The sequence below is a fragment of the Microtus ochrogaster genome, linkage group LG2 (assembly GCF_000317375.1).
Source record: "Microtus ochrogaster isolate Prairie Vole_2 linkage group LG2, MicOch1.0, whole genome shotgun sequence".
Lineage (NCBI taxonomy): Eukaryota > Metazoa > Chordata > Mammalia > Rodentia > Cricetidae > Microtus > Microtus ochrogaster.
This window is the reverse complement of record NC_022028.1, coordinates 4572403-4591344: the sequence shown is the minus strand read 5'-3', so window position 1 is coordinate 4591344 and position 18942 is coordinate 4572403. Positions and strand designations below refer to the sequence as shown.

The window sequence follows — 18942 nt, the reverse complement described above, 5'->3', positions numbered from 1 at the left end:
AAAATAAAATAAATAAATAAATAAATAAAAAACCAGAATTTTAGCTTCTTCTTAGAATCTCCCAAAAATGTTAATGGAACTAGGAAAGAAATCCAAGGCCTTCAGCGCACAAGGCAAGCACACTATCAAGCTAAATAACCAGTCCCTATGAAAAACTTCCAAATAAGTAAACACATTAAATATAAATCTAATCCCTCTCTAAGCAACATAAACCTAGAAAATCTAAAGCTGAGCATTCAAACAGTAAGACTCTGTCATACAGTAGAAAGGAAATCATAGACATAAGTGTCTAATGAAGGACAGATTCACTATTGATATGGTTATCACCTTATTTCCTACTTATTTCCTTATTTCATCTAAGCTGTCCCTCCAATTCTGACCTCAACGAAATCAACTAAAAGCTTTCCAAGGATAAACCCCATCTCTCTTTTCTGTGTGCATATTCATCTTATTTCTTTCCTACAGTGTAGGTAAAAGTGTGCTTTATCTCCAAGAATTTTACACCTTTTACTTTTGCCTCATATCTTTTTGGCCACAGAAGTTGAAAGGCATCCACTTGCTTCACAGTAAATTTATGCATAAAATGAATATTATATTTCCAGATATTAATGTCTCTTATGTCATCATACTCATCACCTCTCACACTGAAATCTTACCCTTAATATTGTCCTTATAGAATTTATTGCTTTCTTCCACAGTACTAAAGCCTGCATACTGACGGATGGTCCAGGGCCTATAGGTATACATGGTGGGATAGGGTCCACGTGTGAAGGGTTTCACTCCTGGAAGCTCTTCAGGTAAGTCCGTAGTATCTGCCCTGGAATATAAGGGCTTTATAGAGATCCCTTCTGGGGTATGCCATATTAGGTCCTCTGGGTTTTTGCCTTTCAGCTGCTTTTTGGCCAGTCCAGCCCATTCTGGGTGAAGGGGTTGCTGCTGATGTAGAAGTCGGTTCCATCTAGAGGCAGATGTATCTTTTAGCTGCTTCAGGTAATGGGGTGATAACAAAAAAAGCTGATTCTTAGCTCTCAACATGGTGAAGCATGGATATTCCCCCAAAGAGATGAGAACAGACCTAGAAAAAGTGAGAAAAACAATAGACATACATTTAGAACTGTGAAGAAAATTGGGAGTTTTCAGTGGCTAGGGAAAAAGGTGGACTCATGTAATATTGGTCCTGTTTCATCTTTCTTTCCTTTTCTGCTTTGCATCTGATATTATGTAACATTTACTCTTGTTCTTCATAATCATTATTGTTCTAGATACAGTCTTCTTACCCCACAGCCTCTTAGCTGGTCGTCCTGGCCAGTCTTATCCCTCTCCAACTCATTCAACACTGATAGAAAGCAAATATGACTACATCTTACTCCCCACAAAAATTTTCAAAGGTTACATCATGTGGTAAATGTAAGGTAGTATTTCAATTAATTTTCATTCAAAACCCATTTGCAACTTTTTTTTAGTTTATAATAGACATTACATTATTGTGTAGAGAAAAATACAGTAAACAGAATGAGCAGGCCTCAAAGGCATCCATGACCTGGTCTCCATGTAGTATCAAACATAGTCTGTCTGTCATTTATACATTTTATGTACTAGAAATAATAGAAGAGTCATAACTCACTGCATATGCCAAGTATTTACCCACAGAGAAAAGCAGCGAACTGCCTCAATTACTTGACACTTAAGTGTTACATGATCTCAACATATAGAGCCCGGTTTTCAAAAGAAAATCAGATGCAAATTTCATTAAAACAGTTGTCTCACCAGGTGCTTTACACTAGGCAAAAATGAATTTAAAATTCTAGGTTTCAGGTTAGAGAGTTGGCTCAATGGTTAAGAGCATTTCTTACTGTTGCAAAGAATTCCTGTGTCTGATTTCCAGCCCACATATAGAGGTTTACCACCTCCTCAGGCACCAAGCATGAATGGGTGCACAGAAGAACTTGGAGGCAAAACACTCATATACATAAAATAATACAAATATAAAAATATTCTTTTAGAAATTCTATTTTTCACATTTACTTCTGACCTATCAAGTTAGTAAAACAATGAAGACTGCCAAATAGTTATTTGGGTCACAAAACAAGAAACATAAAGCCACTGATGAAAATATTAGATGTTTTAACTACTTTATGAAGTAAATTTCCAACACATAAAAGGTCTCAAAAATGTTACCCCCTTAAGCTGAGTAATATCCATCCTGGGATAACTTCTACAATGAAAGATAGAACATATTCTCTGCAGTTTTATTTGTACTAGAAAAACAGAAATATTACAAGCTAAAATTAGAATATGCATTAATACATAGACAAAGGAAAGAATTTAATAGAACTATTAAAATAAGTTTAGAAAATAGAAACAGGTAATATTTCTCATCAGAATTTACAGAAGTTTTCATGTATAACAGTCCACGAAACAAGGCAGCCTTTATGATGAGTGTTATGATCTGTGATGTGGGAGTGTCATATATCAATCTGTTGATTTCATTGGTTAAGGAATAAAGAAACTGCTTGGCCCTCATAGGTTAAAACATAGGTGGGAGGAGTAAACAGAACAGAATGCTGGGAGGAAGAGGAAGTGAGATCAGACTCGACAGCTCTGCTCTCTGGAGCAGAGACGCCATGATCCTCTCTCCTGGGCAGAGATGCAATAGCTCTGCTCTCTGAGACACACACGATGAAGCTCCGACCCAGGATGGACGTAGGCTAGAATCTCCCTGATAAGCCACCTTGTGGGCTACAGCAGATTATTAGAAATGGGCTAGTCCAGGTGCGAGAGTTAGCCTAGAAGAGGCTAGATAGAAATGGGCCAAGCAGTGTTTAAAAGAATACAGTTTGTGTGTTGTTATTTCTGGGCATAAGCTAACCAGGCGGCTGGGGTGCTAGGGACGCAGCTCCGCCGCTCATATTACAACAGATCTGGACACAAATTAGTGTGTTACGTTTGTGGAAATTAGTACTCCATCCAGTTACCATTGTGTGTGCGTTTCCAAGTATTTTGACACCAGTTTAAAAGTTAAAATTATGTTGAGTATAGTGTATGAAAGGAAACATGCTCAAGTAAGTATTAGGTGAAAGAATCAAGACACATCCCCGTAAATGCAATACACTCTACTAGTTTTTTTAAGTTAGCAGAACAGAATAAGAACATAAATACAAAAAAAAGGTTGGGATTTTTTTTAAAGTTTTGTCATTTTTTTAACCTATTAAATACAGGAGAGTTTTGTTATCCATTTTTATTTCAAGGCACTTGGATTTCAGAAAGTCTAAGAAGTGAGTGATGAGAATACTGAGCTTACATCTGCACTACTGCTGCAGGGATCAGAACACTAAAAAGGACTCAGATACTACCTGAAAGAACACTGAAGACAGGAAGCAGACTCCTGTAAAACAAAATTTTAATGAATATTTCTTCAAACTGGAGAAATGATAAAACAGAGTCCCAATCTAACAGGGACTTTCTGAAAAGCCAAAGGCCAAATTAGTAAACATTAAAAACAGCACTTCACAATAACAGTACTGGACACACATAGTGCCTTTAATCCATGCGGTGGGGAGGCAGAGGCAGGTGATCTCAGTGAGTTCAAGGCCAGCCTGATCTACAAAAGGAGTCCAGGCCAATCAGATCTACATAGTGAAACCCTGTCTCTAATACATACATACATACATACATACATACATACATACATGCTGCATGCACACGCACACGCACACACACACATAACAGTATTGTTGTTGGTGACAATAGGATTTCTAAATATTCCTTGAAAAGCCATAAAAAGATTTCAAACATTCAAAGAAGCAATGTGTGTTAATGACAACTAGAATGTGTTAAAGTAAAATAATGAAGGCCATCCTCACAACTATATATTTCCCAGATAAAAGTAATTTAGAAAAAGCCAGGGATCCTTTCATTCCATTGCTCTCGAACAGGCAGACCTGTAAGTTCAAGGCCAGCCTGGTCTACAGCATGGAGTTCCAGAGCAACCCAAACTGTACAGTAAAACCCTGACTCCAAAAACCAAATTTAAAAAAAAAAAATCAGAAACAAAACAAAACAAACTCTCAAGTGAGAGTGTAACTGTTTAGATGTGGCTCCACATTAACACTTCATAAAGGCTAGCCACTCCCGCTGTTCGATTTACAAAGATGGTGTATACACAGATCCTGAAAGTTCTTAGAATAAAGGAACTACCAGCCTAAAGCAGCGGTTCTCAACCTGTAGGTCGAGACCCCTCCGGCAAACCTCTATATCCCAAAATACTCACATTACGATTTATAAAAGTAGCAAATTACAGTTATGAAGCAGCAACACTTATGGTTGGAGAGTCACCACAACATGAGAAACTACACTAAAGGGTCTCAGCATTAGGAAGGTTGAGAATCACTGCCCTAAAGAAAACCATTAAACACAAAACTATGTTGGAAGAAAATCAACAAGTGGTTTAAAATTGCACGCATGTGTTGTGCTCTGAATGGCAAAACTGAGAAGTTAGAAATGTTTAGTTTTGTATCGAATTACACCTGCCTTTTCTTTTTTCATTTCTTCCTCCTATCGTTTGTTTGTTTGTTTGTTTATTGTGCCACCACGTCTAGCAGAAACAACCTACAAACAACCCGAGCCTCAGGTAAGCGAGGCCTCGAGGCACCTCTACCCGCAAGTGACCTCTGCCTGGCGCGTGTGTGGGAAGCCAGGGAACAGAGCGACGAGGCCACCGCGCTGTAGAAACGCACTCAGCAGCCGTGACCTCCGAATTCCAACGTCCTGGCCGAAAATGAGAAGTCAGCCGAAGACACCTAAACTTCAGGGAGAAAGCCACCGGTGGCTTCTGTCCCAGCAGGACGGTAAAGAGGGAAGGAAAGGAGGTCAGAGAGACCAGGCGGAAAGAAGACCGCAGTGAGGGGACAGACTTGCAAGCCTGCGGGCTCCGCGGCTTACAGGCTTACTCACAGGCCACAACGTGGGAGGCGATCGGGCCGGGCCCCGATCCCACAGCCAGGCCCCGATCCCACAGCCAGGCCCCGAGCCCCGCAGGTTACCAGCGCCTGCAGCAGGAGCTCAGAGCCCGTCCAATCAGGGGGCGTAGCTGACCCCACCCTCCGACCAGCCAATCCGGTCCCGCCTTCGCGGGCGCTCTTCTGATGACGTAACAGACCGCACGGGCGCCAGGCCTTGTTGACGGGCACTTCCGGTTCCCGGGTCGTTGTGTTTGTTTTGGTTTGTTTTTTTTTTCTTTTCCGGTTCTTTGGGCGCGAAAAGACTCAGCCGCGCTTTCCGAGACCTGGAATGAACTGCGTTGAGTGGAGAAAGCGTTTAATTGACCGATGGATTCAGAGGGGCGTGAATTTTGAGGCTCCCGCGTTTGTGGTAAACTCTGTCGTTTGTTTGCTTTTTGCTTTTTTTTTTTTTCTTTGAAGGGCAATGTCTAAGGTCCACTTAGGTCTCTGCCCCCTGGGGCAGCGGCTTGAGATCCTGGATTCTCCCAGGAGGTGGGAAAACACTCTTCCTCCCTCCCTCTTCCCCCGGACCTCCCGCTCCTCCTTCCTGAAGCCCGGCTGTCTCGCCAGAGTTCCTTCTGGTTTGTGGCTCGCAGACAAAGGTCTACATTGAGATAAACAGGTTTTAAACTAGTTTTCAGCAAACCGGCAAGGAAACCAGCAAACAGAAAAGTAGGATGTCTCGCTGCCGTTCTCCTCGCCTCGCCTGAACATTCAAATCTGAACCGACTGGCTCCGGAGGTGAAGCAGCACTCTCCTGAGCTGTCACGCCGTTGCCGCGGCTGCTTTCACTTAAGTACTCCATTTCTCCTCCTCCCACACCTGCTCAAGGGTCAGTTTGGTTGCGTTTAGTCTCAGTAGTTTACCCTGAAGCAATACCTAGTAGCAGGAAAGAACCACAAGGTGAGGTAACGACCCCCACCCAAGGGCAGACAATTCAGGATCTCCTCCTGCCAGCGCACCTCACCAAGACACCCCTACACAAAAGTCAGCCAATCAGGGGTCCTGAATCTCAGAGACTTCCTTACCCCCTTTACTACTATAAAAACCCAATTCTAATTGAGCTCGGTGCTGTCCGATTATCTAGTACGTTGGACATGCGGAGAGACCGAGTTTGCAAACTTAATTACATATGGGACTTGGTCTCCTCTATTGGCTTTTGTGGGGACCCCACGGATTTGGACAGAACAGTTTCATACATGGTAATTGTTTTCATAACTGTGTCTGCCAAGCCAATATAAAGCTATGATTTCCTATGGATCTGGGAACTGAAGTCCCAATGGGGACAGTAATGACCCTTGTTTATATTCTTGCCATGCCTGTCCCGTAGACTGATCTAGGACTTTTGTGTATTCTGTATTGCCATTTCAGCATTTCAGGTACTTGATATTGGTACTTTCTTATCAATGGGAAATTTTAGTTAATTTACTGGATTTGGGGCTAGTGAGTTCATTGGAATTTAGAGCCTGGACTACCATTTGTAGCTTGTTCTTAACCGTCATTCCATTTTCTTTCAACCTGGGGCCTTTTGACTAGGGGGATGTTTGACAGTGACCCAGAAGCAATTTTGGTTGTCACTGTTAGGGAGTGGAACCATTCTAGTGTCTGTGAATAGAGATGAGAACGCCGCTAACCATCTTAGAGTGTACAAGCCAGCCTTTCACAACAACAAAAGTGTCCCAGTGTTAATGAGGCCGCGGTTGAGAAGCTTTGCCACTGTCATCTGTTACCTCAAGTAGAGACCATGAAGACACCACTGGCAACGCACCAATTTTGTTTTGTCTTGCTTTCAGGTTTCTAGTCAGTTAATACTGAAAATTTTGTTAACTATACTTTAAAATAAATTATTAGTCGACCTCATAAACCATCCAACACCAGCAACGAAAGCTACGATAAACTATGTGTCAGTGTAGGGACGTGAAAATACCTTATACCTTCTTTACAATTAGCTGGAATCTAAAACTGTTCTGCAAAGCTAATCCAATTTTAAGTATTAGCTATTAGAAAAAAAAGAAATTCAAAAGATATGGCCAGATATTTTATGATTGAATTTGACACACATGAAATTCTGTTAAATTTTTATAGAAATTTTATTCTCAATTTCTGTATTCAATATAATTTTTCAAAACAGTTTGTAAATCACATCTGGAGTAGTATTGAGTTGAATGCTAGTGAGTATATACTATCCAGAGAAAATGATTGACAAAAACCTACTGTGTCAGATGATGAGAATTGAAAAGGCCCCACAGACTTCTGTAAAGAAATGAAGAAGGGGGATTAGAAAGGATTGGGGCAATGATGGCTCACTGAGTGAGCAGAGATAGGCCAGAAAAAAGTTCACTTAGAATGTACAATATGTGCATAAGAGGCAGAAATAGTGTGTTAATCAGTCAAATCTAGCTACAGAGGGAAATGTAATATCAGAGTATCAGGAAAGGAGGGTTAGAAGCAGGGTGGGGTTAGATTATTAGGGACTGTAAATATCAAGGTAAAGAGTGTAGGTGTTAAACATATTAAGTGAATATTTAATCACATGTTTTGTTCCAAAGTTTAGGATTGTGAATGACTTAGTAGGTCTGACTTGTATATTTTTTATATAATTGGAGATATATTGGCTCAGGTACGTGCACTCTATGCCAAGGTGGTTCTGGGGGCTCAGATAAGGCTTTTTAGCAAGGGTTTCAATTCCTCTTCATGTTGGCCTTCCCATCTCTTGCAGACTGGATTTCAAGAGCAGATGTTTCTGAGCACCAGGAAGTTGAAGCTGCCAGTCTTTTTTTGTTTATACCTCAACAGATGCAACATAGAGTGGCATTGGCCCTGCCTCCCTTTAGCAGTAGTCAGAAGGACTGCCTAGCATCTCAGTCTAAAGATCTCAGTGCCTACCTTCCCTCCCATGCAGATGCTCTTATTTAGTGAACATGAACTGCTTGTGTGCCAGTTCTTCTGGAAGAGGTCCACATGTAAAGCTTACTCAATGTGGATTGGTGTTTTAGTAGAAGTCTAGCTGAGGGAATCGGGTATTTTAGAACTGAAACAAGGGAGTAAGTCTGAGCATAGAGTAATATACCACATTGCCCAGTAACAGATAAAGTGTTTTATGGGCTGTTCTACTAATTTTTTACCTGATTTGCTATATGATTCCTAAATGTGTATGATCTTTCAACTGTTTTTTTTTTCATTATTATTTCTGTCTTAATTTTAAGTAGATGAGAGAAGACTTTAGTTTTAAAAAAGTATAGATATTCAGGGACTCTGCACTGGCTGCTCTTCAAAAGAACCAGACTCAACTCTCAGCACATACATGCTAGCTTACAACCGTCTCCAACTTTAGTCCCAGAGGCTCTGTGTTCTCCTCTGGTCTTTGTGAGCACCAAGCACGCTTGTGTTTGTGGTTCACAGATATGCATGCAGGCAAAGCACTTAGACATAAAAACTTAAAGGCAGTAAATTTTTAGAATTCAGAAAGAGAATGATGGCAAACTCAGTAGATACATGCTAAGAATTAAAACACATATGTGTTAGCACACACCTTAAATTATAGCACTTGGGAGGCAGAGGCAGGTAGATCTCTGAGTTCGAGGCCGGCCTGGTCTACAGAGTGAGTTTCAGGACAGCAAGGGCTACACAGAGAAACCCTATAAGTAGGGGAGGGGAAAATAAAAAAATAACACTAACACATGTGTGTATAAAATACTTTTAAAAACTGTGCCTAACTTGTAACCTATCCACTCATTAAAAAATGCAGAAATACATAACCCATTCTTCTTTTCTTTTTATCAGAAATGCGTTTGATTTTAAAAGTCTGCTAGAGAAAAAGTTTCTCTAAATGTTGCCATTGATACCTCCATTGCTATTTCCCTGTCTGGTTTGTAATTCATGAGCACACCGAGTAGTGAGCGTATTTCTGTACCCTTATTAGAATTCACACAGTGCTGCAGGAGGTACGGCTTCCCTCCTTATGAGTGGCTGACTTCCACATTACCATTCACAGTGTGCAGTGAGAGTACAGGCCTAAAATCTCTCTTCTTTCCCCTTCCCATAACATGGGTTAGGGTGAACCTATTATTTAAAATCCAGCAATGTTCTCTGAACTGACTTTGCCTGTGTCCACTTTACACTTTTTTCTTGAATTTAAAAGTGGAGATAGTATTGCATATGAGAGCTATATAAATTCAAAAGCATCTTTAAAATGTTTTTTCTGAAACCATGGAAATAGTAGCCATTTTAAGGAGTGAAATTAAATTAATATTATTTTACTAATGGGAGCCAAAAGTTTTTGTTCATATGATTTTGAGGCAGGGATTCATTTCTCTTGTTAAAGACCAGCCTCAAACCCACTCTGTAAGTGAAGATAGCCATAAGCTTACCGTCTTCCTGCCCTCCCTCCTGAGGGCTGAGATTACAGAGAGGCACACCGAGCTAGATTCCTCCAGTGCTGAGGATTTTATGCATTTTAGGCAAGCCTTCAGCCAGCTGACTACATCTACAGCACCAAAGTGATTTTTTAAAAACATGTTTAAATGTTTTAAGAAAAGATATTTTCCCAAAATTCTGAAGACATAATTAGAACAATTATATTTAATCTTTTCAACAAAACATGGTATAAGACTCATCTTTCTTGATTTTTTTTTCACCTTTGCAGACTATGTATCATTGTAATTGTGTTGTTTAGATCAAAATGCCTGGTAAAACAAATGCTTCTAAGAGAAACTCTCAACAGTTAAAGAGAACTTCAAAACAAAGAGCTGATGAGGATGGGGATTTGCCAGAGAATGAGGTAATAAAATGTCAAATCTATCATTTAGATCCTTTGATTAGAAATATCATCTATCCCTTTAAAAAGGCCAAAAGTCTTTAGTGTGTTCTTTGTTCATAATGTTTACCTTATCTGTAGAAGCAGCTGTATAGTTTTTCCTTTATCTACTGGAAAATTCAATACAACTCTTCAGTATACATGGAAATGTGTTCAAAACCATCATTATATCTTATGTTTAATTGCTTTTATGTCTCTAGGTTGGAATCACAGCAAAAAGAAACAGAAGTCATGCAGGGTGTCTGTCCTCTAAAGGTATTGCTCTTGTATGTCTTGTTTAAAGTGTCTTCTACTGAGTTCCATGAAAATACTTTCAACACATGATTATGAGTTCATCAGTAGTGAAAGGTGGTCACAGCAGCCACATTCACAGTGCTTAATTCTTGTAGCAAATATAAAGAAGTTTATTTGTCACATTGATAACACTAGAAAACAGTCCTTGTCCCCCACTCTGAATTATTCATCTCTGAGATAAGACAATTCTACTTCTTTCTCTCAATCTATGCGCTTGAGACTCTACCAGGACTATACCGATAGTTTATAATCCATCTAGTTTATATTTAAACTAGCTTAAGCTTTTCAAAATAAATTTGTTTGAAGTATTCATGTTTTCTTAAACATCATTTCTTTATAAGAAGATTCCTTGCCTCTCCATGTAGATAGTGTTCTGATTTTATATTTCCTGAGGTGTCTTGCCTTTTTCTTTTGTAATTTCTGCCCTCCTATAATTTTCATAATTATATCCCCTTTTTCCTTACCTATTCTTTGTGAAGCCAGTATTGTATGTATCTCGTTGTTTATGCCATGTAAGTAGAATAGTGCACTATTTAATTGTTCTGGCAAAAGCTTTTGAGATTTATCTGTCACGCTGATGAGAACTAGAAGGTGAATCATTGCTCCGCACTCTGAATTACTCGTGTCTGATATAAAGGTGTAATAGTCAGTGTCTGTTTGTAGCTTATTCGTTCGGTCGTTTCTAGTGTGTGTTAGAAATAGTTTTCTGGTGGTCTTTTTTTTTTTTTTTGAAAGTTTTAAAATTTCAAGTCATTTTTCAGAAACAAATTTTAATAATAATAACTGTTTATTTAAAAGTGTTTGTATTTCATCAGGTATCATCACAGTGGGCAAATTCATCTTCAATAACTGAGGTGTTGTTGAATTAAAGAGTAGAGTGTTTAGTTTCATAATGCCATTAATGTTCTTTACACTAAAATCATTGTTAAGTAAAACTGCAAACCTCTATTTTGATTAGACTCTCTTGTATTACCAGTAACAGGACAAGCAAAGTGTACTCACCTAAAACGGATAAAAATAGCCTCCAACAAGAGAAGCACCTGGCAGACTGTTCCAAAGAACACTGGAGATTATTTGCAGAGTGTGATGGAGTCAGTCATTCTGTGAGTTTCACATTTTTCCTTTGCAACTCTTACTCTTACATAGTTATTTACTATTTACATTTTTCTAAATATTCCTACATACTTTAGTTACCTTGTTCATGGAGGTGACAGAATGCTTAATTTCAACATTAAGAGTGAAAAAGATACTCTTAAGCAGCAGAAAGCGTATTTAGGCTCACAGTTTCAGAAGATTTGATCCATAGTCCTTAGCTCCATTGCTTCTGAGCCCTTGGGAGACTGAACATCATGGCAATGGAAGCATGACTTGGAGGAAGCAGGAAACAAGACAGGCACCAGGAACCAGGTGTCACTTAAAACACACCCCAGTTTCCTGCATATCCACCCTCCAGCCAGTCACTGCTCCTTAAAATTTCCACAGATGAAGAACATACACTCAGAGCACGTGCCAGTGGCAAGCATATCAAATTTAAACCATGACAATATTAGCCTTTAACAAAAAGGGTTTGCTTAATTGTAGAAACCTGGAACCTATCAGTGAAGGAAAAATCAAGTCTTATGTGGATTGATTTGCAGTCTATAAGATTTTTAACTTGTTCTATCAATATTGATTCTTCAGAAGTTGCATTCACAGTAACACTTTCTCTGAAAACTACTATGTTATATGAAATACAAAGATAGATATAAATATAAATACAAATATAAATTCCACAGTAGAATTTAACTACATCAGATAAGTTGAGTGTATAAATTATTATAATACAATATGATTCAAAGAAAATGTCATTGTTCTGCTTAAAGTGTTTTGTTGGTAACAGAAGAGAAATGCTATCAAATCATCGTGTGTGTGTGTGTGTGTGTGTGTGTGTGTGTGTGTGTGTAGATGTCAAAATAAAACCCACTACTTTGTATTATATTATATAATATTTGTGTTACACCAGTAATAATAAAAACAGATATGTAATAGCAAAAATCTTAGTATCATGAATTTCCGTTAAATGTAAATTATTTAAAAATGTATCTACTATAAAAGAGAAGGTGAGTGGTTCTACCTAGATAGTAAGGTTGAACACTTGAAATATTTTTGAAATACAGATTGAATTATGTTTCAAAGTAATATTTAGTCAGTCTTTTTTTTTTTCCTCCAGAGAAATTTTAAGCAAGAACATTAAAGGAAAAGAACAAATTCAGTATCATCTCAACTGCTTGAAGAAAAGGTAATATACAATTGGAAATGATTAAATTATAATTATTTTTAAAATATGATTTGCTCCTGTATTCTAAAATGATTTCAGTGGAATGTGCTTTTTCATTACCCTTTAAAGTTTTATTTGTGTTTGTGTGTGTGTGCACGAGAGAACATGTGCTGTGGCATGCTATTGCAGGTCAAATACAGCTTTGAAGACTTGGTTCTCTCCTTCCACGTTGTGTTCCTACCTGTATCCTACCTTGGATCCTCAGGTACTTGCTAAAGCCCTTTACCTGCTGAGCCATTTTAACAGCCTTTCTACAATATTTTTAAAACTTTTTTTGCATGAGTCAGTGTGAATGATGTTGAATTTTCCACTAGGGATATCAGTTTGGAAACAAAAATGGTTCAGATTTCGGAACATTTTGGGTTTTAGCTTTGGGAGAGTGTTCAACTTACAGAGAATGTTTACAAAACCCATATTGTTATAGTGGTAGAAGCAACTACAATGTCCTTAATTCCTTTCTCATAAAACTCAAGAATCAGGTCTGAGAACATTATTTTGTCACACAGATCACTAAAGACTCTATTAGAATATAGAGTAGAATTCATTTCATTGTGTTCTATAGCAAAGCCTGTAGAAACCATCTTATCTCCTTAAACTATAAAACTCAGTTATCTTCGAAAACATTTAGACTAACCTGTATTGGTTGCATTCTTTAAAAACGAGAAGTGGGGTTTGCGATCAGACTTAAAACTTCTAGAGTTATTTCTCTTATTCAACAATCCATACTAAACTGGCAGACTCAGGCTATAGTAGTCTAGAAAGCATATTTAAACAGTAGTAGGAAATCCTGATTTTAAAATATATTTTAAATGTGTAAACTAAAATATGTTCTAGTAAAGTAGCCTTAGCATTCCATGACTTGCAATAATCATTAATGTATTGAAGTTAGGTGTGACTTGCTTTGGGGAAAAATACAGCTAGCCTTTGTGAAAAAGAAAAAAAAACAGAATATTGTAACCCTTGTAAGTGTGGGAGTAAGAAAAAAATGAAACTGCTTTAAAACAAAAAAAAGAGATCATGTTCCCAAAAATCAACGTGTTCATTCTGTTTTTAAGATTACTACAACAGTGTGGAACCCTGAAAGTCCCTGCCAGAACGCTGAACTATTTAACTGATGTGTCAAATCTGCTGAAAATTGAAAAGGCACAAGAAAGAGCTAATGAAGAGGACATGGCTTTACTGCAGGTATGACATTCAAAAAGGCTTCAGTAATTATAAAGGGGCAAAAGGGGACGAGGGTAAATTTAAGTCATCGTAGTATTGGTTTCGTAATAAATCCAAATTTTGAATTGAGGATTTTTTTGTTGTTGTTGGTTTTTGCTTGTTTGTTGTAAAGAAAGAAACACTTTCACTTGAACTTTCGGCCTCTAAAATTGATGTATTTGTGATTTACTCACTTGTGATCAAGTAACAGCCCTATTGTAAATATTTTTGAAAAAGCCTTTCATATATATTGATCGTTATTTGTCCCCCCTACAGTTTCCCCAGATTCCCCCAACCTCCCTACCTATTCAACTTTATGTTCTTTCTCTCTTTCTCTTTAAAACAAACAAAACCATACTTAAACAAAGGGGGGGAAAAAAACCACAGTAATGAAAATCAAAATAAATAAGTAAAAGACCAAAAAGTCTACAAAAATACTATTTATTTTATGTTGACCAAATAATCCTAGTCTTGGGCAGCCCCATTCTTTTAGTTACTCTGTTTTAGCTGAGTTCTAGATATTTTTAATTGCCAGGTCTTGAAACTTCTGTTCCATACAGTTCCAGATTGTTACCAGGTCTATAGCTCACGGATATTGAAGACTTGCTGTCCAAACACACCAAGGCTACATCTCTTATTCTCACACACTCTGAAGAATAACCTTTTGTCTTCATTTTACTTATCTGAGAAAAATATTGCTTTTTCTAACTTTACTGTAAACAAACTGCTTAAAACTGAATCAGAGCATAGTCCTCAACTTTTAGCTTTTAATTAGTTGATATTTGAACAAGTAAGAAAAGCAGTGTTAAAGAGCTCACTAGTTATAGAAACTGAAACAAATTGTAGCATACCACCCTGAGACATTTTGGAGTAGTTTGTAGATGATACTGTTTGAATAGCTTCCGAAAGCTCGGGGTAGTAATAGTAGTTAGTACAAGAAAGATATTGTGAAGAGCATCTAGTAACTCACACCAATTCATTCCAACTTTTCCTGAGTAGGAAGAATCATGTTGTGCAATGGATTCACATATATTGTAAATTAATGAGATATATTTATGTAGTGGCCCTACTTAATTCATAAGTCCATACTACAATTTCCATCCCAAAGTTACTGCTTCTGAGCATCTTTTAGTACTGGCAACACCTCTACCATTTAATAAATTGACATTACATTAATATAGGGGTTTTGTACATATTTTAAAGCATGATAATTGTTCACTATTTGTATCAAATAAGAGTGTTCAGAAGCAAGCAATAAATGATAGTGTGACCTAATGGGAAAGTGAAAAGTCAATGGCAATGGCAGAAGTACAGATAAAGTCTGTGGTTTCCTTGGTGCTCACTCAGAGGAGGAACCGCATCTGGGCGGGATGAAGTGTATTGCCACACAGCATAAATATGATAGGAATACCCAAGAGGATGACAAAATTATGGGATGAAATAAACTTTAAATCTTACAATGATTTCCATTTATCCTGTGTTGCTGGAGGCTGAACCCAGTGCCTGAAACTCTGCCACTGAGTTACATGGCTAGGCTTTTTATTATATTTTGAGACACATTCTTGCTAATTTCCCTGAGCTGACCATAAAATTATAATGTTTCTGCCTCTGCCTCATGAATGCTCAAATGAATTATAGATATATGCCACCATTTCTAGTGTCATAATGAAAATCTTCATTATTATATGTAACTCTTTATTTAGTGAGTGATATGGATCTGTGTGTGTGTGTGTGTGTGTGTGTGTGTGTGTGTGTGTGTGTGTAAGTGTAAGTGTAACCTTGGCTGACCTGTTACTCAGCTTGTCTCAAAATTAATTAGTTAATGGAATTAAATAATTTCTAAATGAGGCACCTTGAATTTTTTGGGTGGTTCTTTTGGTTTGTTTGTTTTTCAAGACAAGGCTTCTCAGTAGAAACAAAGAGAAGGCCATGTCAAGACACAGGTAGGAAGTGGCATAATGCAGTCAAAAACCTAAATAGGCAAGGAAGAAGTCTTCTCTATAATTTTGGGGTTTTTGAGACAAGATTTTATTGATTTCAAGCTGTCCTCCAACTCCTGCTCTTCCTTCCAACCTTTCCTTGTTGTAATTAGGAGCATGTGCCACCATGCCCTCTCTTCCTGCTCAACCTTTCCGTGTTGTGGTTAGGAGCATGTGCCACCATGCCCTGCTTTTCCATATAATCTTTTTTTTGTTCAGCAGTTGGGGATGAGGAAACAGGCATGTAGCAGAGCACAGAGAGACCACCCACAAAGCAGGGAGTCTCGGGAAGCGGAAAATCCAGTCTCTTCACTAGGACTGGGTTTTTAAAGTCTCCAAAGAGTCTTCTTCCCTAATTTAGTGGTTGATCGGTTTGAAGACAGACAGTATAGCCAGTGTATCTACAAGGAGCCACCAGGGGGTTGTTGGGGGCGGGGGGGTGGCACAATGCAGCCTAGCTTTTATCTCAGATTGGGAGGGTGAGGAAGAAGCCAGCCATCTTGGAAGTTTGCTGCCTTTGTTACCCAGCCATGGCCCCTATCACTGTCCGTCTTCCTACCAAGAAATCTGTACAACTCCTAATCCTTCATTTTCCCCCTTTTAGAGGTCACCTAACTACTGTAGGTAGTTTGGAGGATGGTGTGCCCATCACTCTAGCTCCTTTGAGCTGCCACAATGGGTGATAGGGGCAGAGAAACAGTCAGAGTGCTGCAGAGGGATATTGATCTAAGGACCACAATAAAACTTAACAAATTGCAAAGATTCAGAACTCGAGATGTCCATCTGGTGACTATTTGCAAGAGGTTGCGATCCTATGAACAAATTCTGATGTGAAAGTTCAAAAATTTTACCATCTAGGAGTCTTGGTAGGGTTTGTTTTCTCTGTCAGTAAAAAAATTAAAAGGCAGGAAATAGCGGGGTGTGGTGATGCACATCAGGAGGTGGAAGCAGGAAGATCTCTGAGTTTGAGGGCGCCTGGTCTACAGAGTGAATTCCAGGATAGCCAGGGCTATACAGGTAAACCTTGTACTGATAAAATAATAAACAAACAACCAAGTAAATAATAAAAGTCTGGAAAAATCTTTAGCTCAATAACTAACAAAGGAGAAATCTCTAGCACAGCAAATCAGCAACTGGAGAAAGGATTTATTGGGGGCAAAGAAACATACACAGAGCAGGGAAAGGAAGCATACATAGATGAAAAAGACCTTCTGCAAAGCAGAGAGGAAACTTGAAAAGCCAAAAATACCCACCCTCACGCCAGATAATTTAAAGGAATCATAGCCAAACCATCACCTTTGTTTGAGCTATTGCCCTTTAAAGTTGATCTGTTGGAGCAGCCATACTAAACTGATATATATGGTTTGCTTTACAATTGTTTTAATCCACACATTGTAAAATCAGAAGTCAGTTCATAGAAGCATGATGCTGGGGAACTAGTTAACTTCACCATGGAATGCAGTTCATACAATTCAAGCACTGAAGCATTCGTAAAAACAAATGACCTCCTTCCTTCTGCTTAGAAATTGTAGTTACATAAGAATTAGACAAAAAAAAAACTACTTAGAGAAAAAATGGACCCATTACCAATGTGGATCCTTAGTCAAACAAAGTGTAAAGTAGTTCCTGTGAATAAGGAAATAAAAATAAGAATAATATAGTCAACATTGTGGAATTTAATAGAATTTTAATTAATGTGGTAATACAGATCGTACATATTTGTTACATCGTTTAGAGTTGTGCATTGATGAAGTGGGATGGTGTCTAGGATATACTTTAAAATAGTGCAGCTCTAATAACCCAGTAACTGGTTTATACTGTACTTGGTCTGCAATCAGCATATTCTTGTTATTTCTATATTTCATTCATTTTGCATATTTCTTTGTCTTTTTCTACAAATAAAATGTTTCTTTTATGTAGAAAATGCTCATAGAAGGTTTTTATTAATGTCTAATCTCAATGCCTAGCGTTTTATTCTTCTGGCATATTTAAAAAGGCATTCCTAACTAAATAAATGTTCCTAACTAAAATGAAAAATATTTTCATTTTTTTTCTGGCACTTGAAAGTATATGCTACTTAACAAATGCTGTTGCTTGTGTCATTAGTCATTGGGCTCTGCAAGACCCATACAAGGATCAGGACCTCTGGTACTAGTTAGCTGCTGAGTTAAGTTTAGAAGAATCAGTGATGGGCAGTTATCTCTTTATCCCATGAAAGTACGTTTTTCTTGTAATTCATGTTATAGTGGCCAAGCAGCATTCCAGGGGCTCTGTTTTGAAAGGTAAGTAAAAGTAAAGTTAAAACTGTCATCTAGAGCATGTTAAAATGTAAGGTGTTATATGAACACACTCTCCCCTAGGGCTTCATTTGGAAGACACTGACTTTAAAATACTAACTTATCTTTTTGTCTCAGAACGAAATAGACAAAATAGTAGCGACCACAGAGTCCATGACGGAGAATATTCAGAGCCTAAAGAACCAAATTCAAATTCTGACAAATGACGTAGAGGAAGAGGAACAGAAGGTGAAACAGGTGATGGTTAAAAACTGTATTGGTAGTACTTTTTAACTATATTTTTTAATGCTAAAGTGTTACCAAGATAACTTGATTTTTGTAAGGTGAGATAATCTTTATCTTTCTGTTTCTATTTAGGAATTCCACGTGGATACTAATAAGGTGCTGTCTCTGCCAGAACTTTCTCAGAAAAGTCTTAAGGCACCCATACTTCAAGTAAGTACCCATTTACCATACTCTTGCCAGGCTGTGTTACACACACACACACCCTTATATAAAACCATATACCATTTCTTTAAGCAAACTAATCCTTTTATAAATTTTTTGACAAATTACTTTTCTTACTTGGCATATAATTTGAGCATGTTTTCTGTCAGCTCATGTAGACTGTTCTTATCAGTATTTATTTAATGTTCCATTACACCAATATACCATTTTAAAGTACTAATAGAAATGATTAGCTTTATATTATACTCCTTTATATACTCTTATGTATTTGTAGACTTCTAATTATGGATATGTAACTCTAACTTTTGACTTTTAACAATGACATACAGCACTTTATAAGATAGCACTGGATTTTTTATCATTAATCTATATGCTGGTAGTTTGTCTTTTCTTCCAGAGAGCTTATTGATATTGTCAAGTAAATGCTCATTTGATTATCTGTAATGGCCCAGCTTAGCAGGAATGGGAGAAGGAGAGACTTAATTGAAAATAAACAGTCATCGGCTGATAATTAGTGAAGTTGGGCGGTGGGTACTTAAGGTTATTATATGTGTCTCCAAATATGAAATATGATTTTTTTTTTTTTTTT

General features: G+C 37.8%; 2 protein-coding genes across 6 annotated transcripts in view; one reads left to right on the top strand and one right to left on the bottom strand.

Moving 5' to 3' along the window:
- The window catches only part of Mut (methylmalonyl-CoA mutase), a 31384-nt gene extending 26324 nt beyond the window's left edge, over positions 1-5060 (bottom strand). The window contains exons 1-2 of one of the 2 annotated variants that reach the window (XM_026785657.1): positions 5043-5060; positions 657-1075 (exon numbers count right to left, since the gene is read on the bottom strand). In XM_026785657.1, the coding sequence (XP_026641458.1) occupies positions 657-1035 (379 nt within the window). In that variant the 5' untranslated portion in view covers positions 1036-1075; positions 5043-5060. The other variant, XM_005359785.3, reaches the window with a different exon arrangement.
- A 103-nt stretch (positions 5061-5163) lies between these two features.
- The window catches only part of Cenpq (centromere protein Q), a 14532-nt gene continuing 753 nt past the window's right edge, over positions 5164-18942 (top strand). The window contains exons 1-8 of one of the 4 annotated variants that reach the window (XM_026785788.1): positions 5164-5370; positions 9646-9780; positions 10017-10071; positions 11087-11213; positions 12320-12388; positions 13483-13612; positions 18024-18143; positions 18264-18905. In XM_026785788.1, coding sequence (XP_026641589.1) covers positions 9682-9780; positions 10017-10071; positions 11087-11213; positions 12320-12388; positions 13483-13612; positions 18024-18143; positions 18264-18536 — 873 coding nt within the window. In that variant the 5' untranslated portion in view covers positions 5164-5370; positions 9646-9681 and the 3' untranslated portion in view covers positions 18537-18905. Of the gene's footprint in view, positions 5371-5445; positions 5833-9645; positions 9781-10016; positions 10072-11086; positions 11214-12319; positions 12389-13482; positions 13613-18023; positions 18144-18263; positions 18906-18942 lie in introns of those variants that run through there. The other 3 variants (XM_026785787.1, XM_026785791.1, XM_026785789.1) reach the window with 3 other exon arrangements.